The 13,359-nt window shown below is 41.0% G+C and overlaps 1 protein-coding gene and 1 pseudogene across 1 annotated transcript; one reads left to right on the top strand and one right to left on the bottom strand.

Annotated features, from left to right (window-relative positions):
• Positions 1–3,499: 3,499 nt before the first annotated feature.
• On the top strand, positions 3,500–4,309 carry LOC137971460 (uncharacterized). The gene has a single exon (XM_068818287.1). It carries the CDS (start codon positions 3,500–3,502, stop codon positions 4,307–4,309), a length of 810 nt encoding a protein of 269 aa, XP_068674388.1.
• Positions 4,310–9,069: 4,760 nt separating this feature from the next.
• Positions 9,070–13,359, bottom strand: part of LOC137971480 (adrenocorticotropic hormone receptor-like) — an 11,887-nt pseudogene continuing 7,597 nt past the window's right edge.

Consider the following 13,359-nt stretch of genomic DNA (forward strand, 5'->3'; position numbering starts at 1 on the left):
CCTCGAGTTTTGATTGGTTTACTGGATTGTCTCCGTCCTTTTTGATTGGCCAAGGTAATGACTTTGGTTTTGGTTTTACGACACTCAACTGAAACTCGCTCTATCTTTTCTTCAATGATATCATTTCAATAATTATTCCGAATGACTTAATTTTTATTTTCACAATATCATTTTTTCTGTTAAATTACATTAAGGTCCTGTAAACCATTTTGGCACTATTATTTCTTTTGATTATTACTTTTGAAAGATTATGTACAGTAGAAGTACATACAATGTGCATAGCAACGCTGAAAAAGGTCACAGGAAGATCAAGTGTTCATGAGATATCTTCTTTGATGAGGGAGCACAAAGGCTGGAGGAGCCATGTGATCGTCCGCCTTTGGGCGACCAAGTGAGTGAGTGAGTGAGTGAGAAATACATGTAAACGAATTAACTTCGCCTCTCTTGTAGGAACAAGTATCACTGCATACATGCCATCACCTCTCTAAATGAAAAAACAAAACACAAATACATAGATGTGGTTTTATGCTACACATACTCTGGTTTGAGGAGTTATGAATGTACTGTAGCTTAAAAAATAATAATTCAAAGAAACAACGTTTCAACATTCATGTCTAGGTCTGTCTTCATCAGGAGTGATCAAAAGCCATGTCACAAGAGTCCTGTTATAAACATAAATATTATTATGAAACAACACTGGAGAGGAACAGATCTATAGAGGAGCTCCGCGCGCGCGGAGCACCATTGGCAAGAAAATATGGTAACCCACCTGTGCGAGTCGTTTTGGTGACCGTGCGTCCGTCCACTCGTCCATGTATGCCAATGTGACCGGTATCACCTGACCATATCGAGGCCATACTCCAGCTGGCACTCCAGCTAGTTTACGGCGTACATCTCTGTTATGGTCAATTGACACCTGTCAAAACAAGGCATCCGCTGGCCAGTATCACGTGAACATTTCGCGTGCTCAAGTTTACAGCTTATCGAGGTCAGCTGATTTTTGGACCAGCTGACCAGCCACTGCTCTGTTGTTTTTTTTCCCCGATTGGATCACAGGCTCAAGCCTGGTTAACTACAAAACATTTTTCGCGCGCTTTCTGTGGCCCGACGCAGCTACACGGCGATACTACGTCAACTAAAGCTCTTAACGGCCGACGCTTTTCGTGTTCAAGTAGAAAACGGTTTAATTATCTTTTTCCTGCATTTTTCGCCGGTTTCAATCCAGGTTTGAAATACATGGCTGAGGTCAGGACCACACTGGTGGCTCCGTAGTTATTCAAGTCAAGCATCGGATGGATATAAACTTAAAGCTGAGTGTTTATTTTTAGTTTGTTTAGGGCTGCTTTTCGGCATATCTCCAGAAGATTTTTCATTTTGATAAGGTCCAGTTAACGACCAAATGGTCGCACATGCGACTAAATTTTCGGTTGTGCGCCTCAAAAATCATGCGCGATCGCACTCGCGCGCCTTAAAAGCTCAAATAAAGCGCGACTGAACTGCCTCTCTGCTTTTCTCACTTGACAATACTTGCATACTCCGAGTGTTAAATCACGAATCAGAGGCTTCAATATAAAGATATATATAACAAAATCTGACCCTTGACAATAAAGTCACATTATTTTCCTGTCATCGGTGTGTGCTTATTTGCCGTCAGTTTTCTCAACGAATCCCTTAACGCCGGTAAAGGTACATTTTTGCTGTCATTCCATCCTATACTCTTCTGTTTTGTTAAAACTCCGCTGACAAAAGCAAATGAAAACTACGAATAAAGCACATGCTTATTGCGCATGTCAAAGGTTTGGGAAAGTGGAAGGTCAAGAGAGGGTGAACAATATGAGCCTTTTTCTTCAAGGAAAGAAAATTGTTAAAAAAGTAAATTACATCCCAGTTAAGTCATCGCGCTTGCATTGTCTTGTATTCACTAATTTTCTGTTAAAGAGGCAGGCCTTACATTCTACAAAAGCGAGTAACTCTGCTTCGAATGATATTAAGTCACTAAATCAGGCCGCGATAAAAAGAAATAGTTGATTTGTTTGTTTGTTTCGCTCTAAAATGTGAGCGAACAAGTGTTTTTTTACTCCGTTTGCCTACGCTGTAACTGTTTTTCGGTGTGCTTCGACAATGACAAGTAAAAATTGCCCTTATGTTATAAACACGCAATCGCAATGAGTTTTCGTGAAATTAACGAGAAATATCACAAATATTTCTCGGTGCTTGGAACCTACGATGAAACACTCGCACTCGTTGTTGATACATAATTTCTAAGATATAATTTTTGTACGCGTCCCCCGCGTTCATTCTCGGCTCAATTCCCTCAGCGCAAATAACAACAAAAGGCTATTGGTTAAAGTTGTCAAAACGAATTGGACCCACTACAATAGGCCATTTCTTGATACCTACTTCTTGGTAATGAAATCAAGCAGCAAGGCAGCAAGGTACTCCCCCGGGAGGGGTACTCCCTACCGTTAAGGATAGGTTTGTGCCGCCAAGGTTCTCAAACCCCGACCCTATTCAAGGGTAGAAAAACGAGATTTGGTACCCTTTTTAAGGCCCAAAAGGCCTTGCACGTGCGGCAATACAAGCTACAGACGTCACTTTAAAATCGCTTGTTCAACTTGAAAACCTGTATTCAGGCGTGTAGTGCAGTTTTAATAGACCATATCTTTTTGGTTTTGCGCGTTGGGGTGGATACTGCAATTTAGTCACCCTATCTTAAGAACGGAGCACTTCAAAAACCCTACTCTATAGACCTTTTTCATAATGGCGGCCAAATAAAATATTCTTTTGTTTTTCTAGTCTCACACCAACCAGCAAATTTCAAAAGAATATTTATTTCTAACAATAAAATTGATGATGATTATAAAACTTTTACTCGACGTTTCGACGCTCTCAAGCGTCATTTTCAAGAGTTGTAAAGTAACTGTTACTTGGCAGTTTGAATAAATAATGTTAGCAAATCCTCGTGGGAGTCATGGTAAGACAATAGAACACTAGAAACGTTTTGCCTTCAGGGAGTCCGATTGTACATTTAAGGAAGGTTTTAGTTCTTTTATGAAAAGCATTTCATAAACAAGACAATCGAACTTCGTCTTGCATTGCCTAAGAACAGTGAAATTCGTAATGCAGCAAGAAGATAGTTAACTGCAAAGCAGCGATCGAATACTTAAAGATTTGCCAAACTCTCGGAATAGCTCCAACTTTCGCTAGAGCGAACAGCACTGAGGCAAAGAAATGGAAATCGTCATCCAAAGCCTACGAGGAAAGTATTTTCAACGAGGAAATTAAGTACAAAAAATCTCGTCTCGCAGAGCTAAAGAGAGAATCTGACTCAAAGTGGCTTGAAGTACGGCAACAATGTACAACACTTCGTTATGCGCTTATAATCAACAGCATCAGCAACCTATGCCGAAAACAACTACTACAACAGATGAATACTCAGACCAAGAAGATCCCTAGAATGCTCTCTAAAACGGAGGATATTGATGAACATATTACGAACATGTCTTCATATAATCTATCTTTCTTTGAGAAACTAATACTATCCAGAGGCCTTAACTTTGCACTTCCACAGAAGGTCGAAGCACGAGAAGTTAAAGAATCGTTTGAACAACTCTACTGGAGAATCGAACCCAAGTTGGCTAATTCCGACACGAAGGATCTAACTTCTACGACGCTGAAGTCTATAGCTCTTAATTACATCAAACACAAGAATGCCACTCCACAAAAGGCTCCACTTAGAGCAGTCAACCGACTAAAGAAAAGAGAGGATATTGTTGTCACAAGACCGGACAAGGGTTCGGGTGTAGTAATACTCAACAAAGACATGTATGTCGCACTGCTAAAGAAGGTATCCATAGATGATAACACAAAGTTTGTCCCAGTCAGCGTCGAACAACCCAAGAAAAGGGGAAGACCAACTAAGCATTACCATCCACTTCTGGAGAAAGAGAAACAGCTTCACAAACTAGTCAAGGACACCCTGCCACCTGAAGTTGCTAAATCAGTCATAGCCAAAGGGTCGAGCTTGGCTCACCTATACGGTCTACTGAAGACACATAAACCACCGCTGTCTATGTGTCCAATACTGTCAGCGGTTGGTACTTACAACTACAACCTCGCTAAATGGTTGGACGAGAAGCTGAAACCGTTATCGATTAACAACCACACGATTTCAAATATCTTTCAGTTTTCTGACGAACTAGTAGATCTGAAGTTGGATGAAAATGACATCTTAGTCTCCTATGATGTCACCTCACTCTTCACGAACGTTCCCGTCGACGAGACCATCGAGTTACTTACTGGATCCTGACTTTCAAGGCCGAGAGTGTGGGATCGTTCCTGTGTAGCGGCTTTTCCACTATAATATCATTCACGGACAGGTTACGTTGCACATTTCATCCACTCACCTATACACGATTCATCCGAGTTTTATCTCATCCCTCACCAAGTCGCCTTAAGCCCTGCGGCGATGGGGGAAGCGCGAAGCAACAGGTGGAGGTGACCACTGGCAGTTGTAGCCTTGATCCTGCAGGTAGGTGGCCTCGGACTTTGGTCGTTCATCCCTATATTCGGGGATATAGGGGAGTCCGGCAGCATCCTTGGCGACTGAGCAGCCCTATTAAGGACAGCACTGCTCACCCTAGTAAGGGAGGGGCCGAGAAAAGGTGGCCTAAAAATTGCCTGCCCTTCATCAATCTGACCAGCTAGCTACGACTGGAAGATAATCCATACATGCGGTCGAATCCAAATGAGAAAGAGAAAACTCACTATTGGAACATGAAATGTTCGCACTCTCATGGACAGAGACAACAGCGGAAGACCTCAAAGGAGGACAGCTGTGGTTGCCAAAGAACTATGAAGATACAACATCGACATTGCAGCCTTAATTCATTAAGAAAGACTCCATTTGCAGAGGAGGGGTCTTTTACAGAACCAGTTGGTGGCTACACCTTCTTCTGGAAAGGAAAGGCCATGGACGAGGACAGGATCCACGGAGTCGGCCTAGCTATCAAATCCAGTCTCACGAAGCAGCTTCCTACCCTGCCTATTGGCATCAACGAGCGACTGATGAAGCTCCGCTTACTCCTCGGCCACAACCGGTACGCAACAAGCATCAGTGCACACGCGCTGATGCTTACCAGCCCAGAGGAGATAATCGAGCAATTCTATGCCAACCTCAGTTCTGTACTTGACTCTGTCCCTGCCAATATCAAGCTGATATTGCTTTGGGGACTTCAACGCCCGAGATGGCCGTGATCACAGTCACTGGGAAGGAGTGATCACAGACATGGCACAGGTAATCTGAACGCCAACGGTCTCCTGCTGCTAAACAAGTGTACTGAAAACGCCTTGGTCATCACCAACACGGTATTCAGAATGGTAGACAAATACATGACCTCCTGGATGCACCCCAGATCCAAACAATGGCATCTTATCGATTATGTGATCGTCCATCAGCGTGATGTACGGCATGTCCTCATTACCAGAGCTATGCGAGGAGCTGAATGCTGGACAGACCATAGCCTCATCCGCTCCACACTAAATCTCATTATTCCCCCTTTCCATCGAAAGCACCCGAAACTGTCCAGAAGATTATTCAACGTCGCCAAACTTCAGCAGACTCAATATCTTGAAAGTTTCTAGTTCAAACTGGATGAAGAACTTGCTGCTGCTGAACTAAGTTCTGACGTCTCAACCGAGAAATGGAACCAGTTCAGCATCTTGGAAATGGAAGAAATGCCAGCTGACTTTCGTGACACAACCATTGTCACCTTATTTAAGAACAAGGGTTCAAGAGCAGACTGTGGGAACCATAGAGGCATATCTCTACTCTTTACTTCCGGGAGTATTCAAGCTCGTATTATGCTGAACAGAGTGATTCCTTCAGTTGCAGAGAAGAATCTACCTGAGTCGCAGTGTGGATTTCGCCGTAACCGCAGCACAACCGACATGATCTGAACAGTCAGACAGATTCAAGAAAAATGTACTGAGCTGAGCAGAACATGTGCTTCTATGCAGTCTTCATCGTCCTGACCAAAGCATTTGAAACGTTCAATAGAGAAGCGCTGTGGGTCATCCTTGGGAAACTTGGCTGCCCAGCGAAATTCACCACCCTCATCAGACTGCTTCATGATGACATGACTGGAGAAGTGTTGTCAGACGGCAAATCCTCTGAAAGATTTGATATCTCAAATGAACTGAAACAAGGATGCATGCTCGCTCCAGTGTTATTCAACCTCTACTTCACACAAGTTATCCTTCATGCCACCAGAGTTGGATCTGGGCATCTACACCGTTACCGTCTCGATGGGTCACTATTTGACCTGAGGCGTCTGACAGCAAAGACGAAAACGCTAGAGAGGTTACTACTTGAAGCGCTGTTTGCCGATGACTGTGCTCTTATGGCCCACAATGTACACCATCTGCAGGTAATTGTTGACGTATTCTCTGAAGCTGTAAAACATTTTGGCTTAACGATCAGTGTCAGCAAGACAGAGGTCCTTCTCCAGCCTGCACCAGCGACCCGTCCTCAACAGCCTTGTATCACCATCGATGGCACTCAGCTAAAGAATGAAGAGTCATTCTAATACCGTACCTAGGGAGTACCATCTCTAATGATGGGACTCTGGACAGGGAAATTACAAACAGGATTCAGAAAGCTAGCCAGGCTTTTGGCAGACTTCGTATCAAGATCTTACAGCACAAAAACATCTCTCTGTCTACCAAACTTAAGGTCAGACTCTACAACCCAATAGTTCTTCCATCACTGCTGTACGGCTGTGAAACCTGGACTCATTACCGTGGGCATCTAAGAAAGCTCAAGCAGTTCCACACACGCTCACTGCGCTCCATTATGCAGATACAATGGCAAGGTCGCGTCTCGAACCAAGAAGTTCTAGAGAGGGCAAGGACTATCAGTATCGAGACTATGGTCCTCAAAGCCCAACTACGCTGGACTAGTCATGTATCCGAATGGACGAATCCAGGATTCCTCGCCAGCTTTTCTACGGAGAGCTATCTCAGGGCAGATGCAACCAAGGCCGACCCAAGAAGAGATACAAGGACAACCTCAAGTCCAACCTCAAATGGGCAGGAATTCAACCAAAGGAACTGGAGACTGCCGCAGCCAATAGATCTGGATGGCGAGCGACTGTCCAGAAAGCTGCTAGAAAATTCGAGCTTGACCACCGCCTGTGTATTGTAGAGGCTAGGGATCCCCATAAAAGAGCAGCGAAGGACCCAATCACAACTGGTGGCACACCATGCCCGATCTGTGGCCGCGTGTGTGCCTCGGACTTTGGACTTCAGAGCCACATGCGTGTCCACTGTTGAGACTTGTTCATTTCAACTAAAACTGATGGCTTCAAACCATCAACTCATTTTGTGCTTTGCTAATGTTATTCTTGAGTTCGACAGACAACCTATTATTATATTATTAAAGTGGCAGGCGGGACACTGTGCGCTGTTCATCATAAAAGCACCAAACTTCTCGTATCGTGCATGCCTTTTTCTCTCTCCTGTGACACTTGCTCGATATCTGTAGCTAAAGACCAATGAATCAGCTCAGCTCAACTGTAAATGTGATGTTAAGCCGCTGAATTTGCCATTCATGAAGGGTTTGAATAAAGCATTTCGTATAATGGTTTGCCCTCTTTTGAAATGATCTTTTAATTCGTCATCTGTCATTTTATTGTTGACAGAGGTCAATATTAAAACTGCAAAAGACTTAAACTTCTTAATGAGAAAAGCTATATGAAGCATTTCAGTACAGCGCAGTTTAACTAAACAAAGACATGAAGGGGTTAGTTTCCGACGGAACCGAAATCCGCTGACTCACGAAGAGGTACCGTAAAAACCCGCGAATAAGAACCTTAAGTTTTTCAACTTAGCCTAAATAGGTGCTTATAGAAATGGTATTTATTGGGTTTTAGGTGAGTTAGGTTTTTACATGTAAATAGGTTCTTAATTTGATAGGGGCACTAGCGATCAACACAGATAACATAATGCGGTATTAAATAATTATCTAGAATACAGTTTAGATGATAACCATACAGTAAATTTATCTTTCCAAAGTACTAGCAAGCATTTTAGGTCATTCTTTGAATCTTACTGACTGAAACCTAGACTAATTGTTTTTCTGTATTTTCATCTGTGCCTCCAAGAACCTAGTGAAAATTTTAGACTAAATAGGTTCTTGTTAAAAGAAGGTTTAAAATAAAAATTTTTGCCTAACAGGTTCTTATATGCGGTTTTTTACTGTAAGACTCGAGACATTAGCCATTTTCTCTTTTCATGTTGGCACATCGACATTTTTCACTGAGCTAATTTGATAAAACCAACTTTTCCTGACGTTAGTGATAAGTAAAAAAAAAAAAAAAAGAAAAAATAAAATAAACTTTAAGTTGCATTTCGAGCTTGATAACAATCTGTTTTCGCTTCTTCGTTTATTATTCACATAGTTCGCTCACCTCATCCATACGGCCAACGTAAATAACTTATTATTAAAAAGAGAGCTGCTTATTAATCGCAGGAAATAGCGGTGGTAAAGCCAATACAGTGTTCAATTAAAGTGATTACCTTTTTCATGAAGAGTGCTTTTCGACAATTAATGCATGTGCAGAGCCCCGTTTTCAATTTTATTACATCCATTTAGAAATCACTGGTGATCCTTGCAATCTGATTGGCTCTAAGCAGTGCGATTTATTCCCAAATCGCACTATTTTTTGCTCTAAATCACACCATTTCCCCAGCCAATGAGAAAAAACACAAAAGCTAAACAACCAATCAGATTTCAAGACCATTTTCAATTTAATTTCTTAAGCAAGAGAGGATCCACTCTTGATTTAAGTCGCCATTTCGTGGAAGCAGATTCGAGGATTGCAAAAGAACCCATTCATCATTATAACCTCGCACATATATCACAGTCAATTTTATTGTAGTTTACCATTGGTCTAGCTCTTTTGGAGAGTTACAAAGAGAGTTGACAACTGCGAGACTTTTTCGTTCAAATAAACTATCATTTCCGAGAACCGTAGGCTCGTTTACTGTGTGAGTACTTCTGATGCAACTTTATCTTTGACACGAAAAGCATGCCCTGTTTTTAACCGCAATTAGGGCTTGCCTGTATTGTGGTATTCTCCAAGCGTAAAGGAATGGGTTTAGCGCAGAGCTTATACACAACATTGGTACTGAAAGAGCTTTTAAGGTTTCAAAACCCATCCCACTACATCCACTGCTTTTTTCTTTTAAACAGCCATTTTCTAAATTTTTTGCGATTAAATACGGCGAAAAAGATATAAATATCACCCACATTGATTATTACGACTGTCCAAACTATCTTCTTTTCTAGTCGAATGTTCTGAACAAATGTACGAGATCTTCCACTTGGAAGGGCCTGTCCAAAATCGACGTTTCGTTTCTGAGTAGCGACGAAATTCAATGTAATCAGCATAAACGCAACTCAAAAGAACTAATGGGACCGTGGTTTGAAGGTGAAGATCAACCAAATGGAAAATGTGTTTCGGATTCTACAATAGAATGTGATACTTCAAACATCACAGAGAACAGCCAAAGGAAAATGTTACAAACAATGACCTTTCGGATTGTTACAAGGTTTTTGTATCGCCACGAAAGCTTCACAGCTAGATATCTGTCCAATGATAAAGCAACAGCTGTAAAGATTGAGATCTTAGTCACATGTGAAAAATAAGCGAAATATCGCAAAGTTGGGTGTGCCTGCTCTCCTCTGATCCAATGCCTAAGCGTGGCCTCTTTATAGATGCCCCGTGACCTCTACCACAAGCCGAATACAAAGGCTGTACAAACAAGCCTGAAAGGAAATCGCCTCAAAGAACAGACTTGCCACGAAATATGTGGTACTGCGAGATCGAAAATAATGTAGGTGATCGCTGAAGAGTGTGACTAAAAGGACGATGGTTCGTTAAAATAGTAGCTGAAGACAATAATCAAGCTGAAAATTCCTCCCAACAATGGCGACTGTTGCTGATGAAATTATTCCCGCTCCATGTTCATGATCGTGAGACATTGCCACTGCGGCGTTCATTGTGACGACGAGTTTGAAGTTCTTACACCCTCGATTGGAATAGAGCAACTACTGCTGGGATTGTTTCTCAATACTTATAAAGCAAAGCGCCAAGGGCTTGTTTCTGCAAACTCGACAATTATTAGCTCGAGCTTGATTATATGTATTTCCATAGGAGACTGAATCAATTTAACAAAGTCGGTGATAATCGCAGATAATAGCCTCCTGTCTCGATCCGTGCTGTGTCCACAAAACTAAACCGACAAAACGGCGTGGGTATTAACAGCCCAATAGTTTGTCTGTGCTGTCAACTGCAGCTCTTTTACATGTGCCAAATTAAAAGGATGATTTGTTCTCGAATGTGGCTAGTCATGTCTAATGTGAAAAATTTATATTTGGGGGAATTTGAAAAAGACCGCCATTTATGGACTCACCTAAGAAACAATAAAAAGTCTTCACAATAAACTAGCGCAAGGAAGTAGTTCGAATGCGATGTAAATTCAATAAATTTTCATTATACGAAATTGGAGACGACAAAGTAGCAGGAACAACAGTCTTTGAACGGAGTCTTGCTGGGTGTTTTACTCATTCCTAGCGTAAATTTTAAATTAGGTTTCATTTCTTTTATTTTTGAGATAGACAGAATCATATGTAACATGATTTTCTCCCCTTTTACTCATCGGAATTAACGGACATTTTCAAAATGTTGTCTTTAGGGCATTCTTGATTAAACACCAGTGGCTAAAATTGGGCTAACAAGTTTCCTCATTCTCGTCGCGAACAGAACCTGTTCCATCTAACACCAACGATTTTCCAAATGGATCACGTCCCTTTTCTCAACAGTCTAGCTGTTCTGCTATAGTAAAGAATTCGTTCCCTGCTGAAAATCGGTATAAAACATGCTTTTTCTCATTTCAATAGGCAAATGATTTTTTTTTCAGTTTTCCTTTGAAGGTTTCCCATTTAAACTTTGTCACATTTATGGTCGATTGTAGGAAACAACATAGGCACTAGACAGTTGATATTTATGTAAAATCTCATTACAGTATATTACGCTGTTCAAAGGTGACAATTAAACAAAAAAATAGCTCGTATGCGTTACTAGGTTCGAGTCAAGTGTTAATATTATATTACATTTTACGGAAGGTTTTTATTTACCGGTTTCATCCCGGATGAGATGAAAAGATTTTATTATTAATACACATTCATTTTGGGTGGGGCAAATAAAAAACTGATCCTCTTATTTGGAGATTTTCCTGGCGTTTCTTCTCCAGCCTGCACTGAAGATAATACATAGCTGTTGTCGTCAGTGCAGAAAACAGGTGATTCGTATAAAATTGAGGATTCCATTTACTTTGAGACTTGTATTTCAAAGTAAAAACCTGAAAATGATCGAAACAGACAAAGTAATTTAAGTCAAGGTTAATCGTTTCAGTTTTTTTGGAGAACGTTGTCTTGGCAGCTTCTTTACTGGTTTACTATATATGCTACCAAACCTTTGTTCATCCTAGTTCTAACAAAAAAGAGCGAAAAAAAAAAAATTTCAACTCTTGTCAATATGATCAATAAATATGCTCTGACAATGAGATTGCACATGAAGAAGCTAGACCAACTCCTTAAAGCAAAATTTTTCCTCCCCTCTTTGGAATTTTGATGTTTCACTAAAAACAAACTTTGTTTTTATTTCTGGTGATTCCATCAAATTCACACACCTTTTTTGCAGACTTCTCACCATATCCTCAAAAAGTTTATCTTTATGATTAACCGGTTGCTTCTTAACTTCGAAGTAGGGGAGGGGTCTGTAATTCAATTTCTTAGGCAAACGCAAAGGAAAGTAAGTTTCCCGTTTAGTAAAAGGTTCCTTGTATAAATTTAAGGGACAATTCTACATGAAAACAGCCTGATTAACAAACAGTCAACGGTGCGTTTGGCTTCATGATGTATGCGTGAGCTCGAACAACATAACCAACTTTGTACAAATACATTAAACTCAAATCACATACTACTCGATGGACAAGTAGTAAACTCGGAGGACTCTTCGGTGAACAAATCCAGACGGGTCTAAATTTTTCCTTTTTATAACAATGATACAGATCAATGAATAGTGACGTTAATTTGTTGAAAAATTGACAAATATCAACTACTCTAAAAGATTCATTTTCCTGCCCTTAACTGTAGTCCAAAACAATGCCATGTTTTGATACAACCCTGAGAGAACTTGAGGAGGCTACCGGTTCTGCAGCCGTTTCCATAAACTACTTGCCAAACTTGGGCGGTACGTGCTGATAAAATGGTCGTCCAGCCAAATTACTTGTTGGTATCATTATCACTACGATCGAGATTCAGAAGACCAGTCAGGAAGTTTATTTGAGCGAATCAACGTCTTGTACATTGAAGTACAGGATCTTGGGACATTTAACCAAACTCCCTCCTGGAAGACTAATGATTACAAAGAACTGATCGCTTTTACTATCCACAAATATGAGAAAATACGATAGTAGTCACGATAGGCAGCTTTTATGGAAACTGTTGGTTATGAACGTCATGTACGTCCACCCGTACAGACCGTCGGGGTGAAGATGGGAGGCAGGAACAGCCACTAGAAACGGGAGTGTGCGCACAGTTTTTCTATGCCAGGAAATCCCGTGGCAGCGTTTTTTGCCATTCTGGGGGGAAATTATATTAGTGACAAGCCACGGGATAAAGAGCCGGAAAGAAGCACGAGAGAAGAGACGATGAAATGTTCAGAAATGTAAAGCCAAGACACCTTCGAGAGAAGCCGAGGAAGAAGAACAAGACAAAATTTCAATGAACAATGAAATGTAAAGCTGAGAGAAATAGAGCACTAGAAAGGAATATAGGAACTGCTTAAAAATCGTAATTAATTAGCGGTGTTAAAAGGGAATGAAGTGTTAAATTGAAGTGATTAACCTTTTCGATGAAGAGTGGTTTTTTTCCCCCATCAATACATGTGAACAGCCCCGTTTTTCTGTATAATTTTTTAAGCAAGTAAAGGATCCAATCCTGAATTAAGGTCCGCCATTTCATGGAGCGCGCAGGATCGACCGAGGATTGCAAAAGAAACCCTTTTCATCATTATAACCTCGCAATATAATACATAGTCCAATTTTTTATTGTAGTTTACTATTGGTCTCACTCTTTTGGAGAGTTACACAGAGAGTTGACAACTACGAGACTTTTTCGGGGGGTTTCAAATAAACTATCATTTCCGAGAACCGTAGGCTCGTTTACTGTGTGAGTACTTCTGATGCAGCTTTATCTTTGAACACGAAAAGCATGCCCTGTTTTTAACCGCA

This window comes from Montipora foliosa, chromosome 1, assembly GCF_036669935.1.
Source record: "Montipora foliosa isolate CH-2021 chromosome 1, ASM3666993v2, whole genome shotgun sequence".
Classification (NCBI taxonomy): Eukaryota; Metazoa; Cnidaria; class Anthozoa; order Scleractinia; family Acroporidae; genus Montipora; species Montipora foliosa.

Coding starts and splice junctions, on each gene's coding strand:
- LOC137971460 (XM_068818287.1), top strand. CDS start 3,500: ATGTCTTCATATAATCTATCTTTCTTTGAGAAACTAATACTATCCAGA.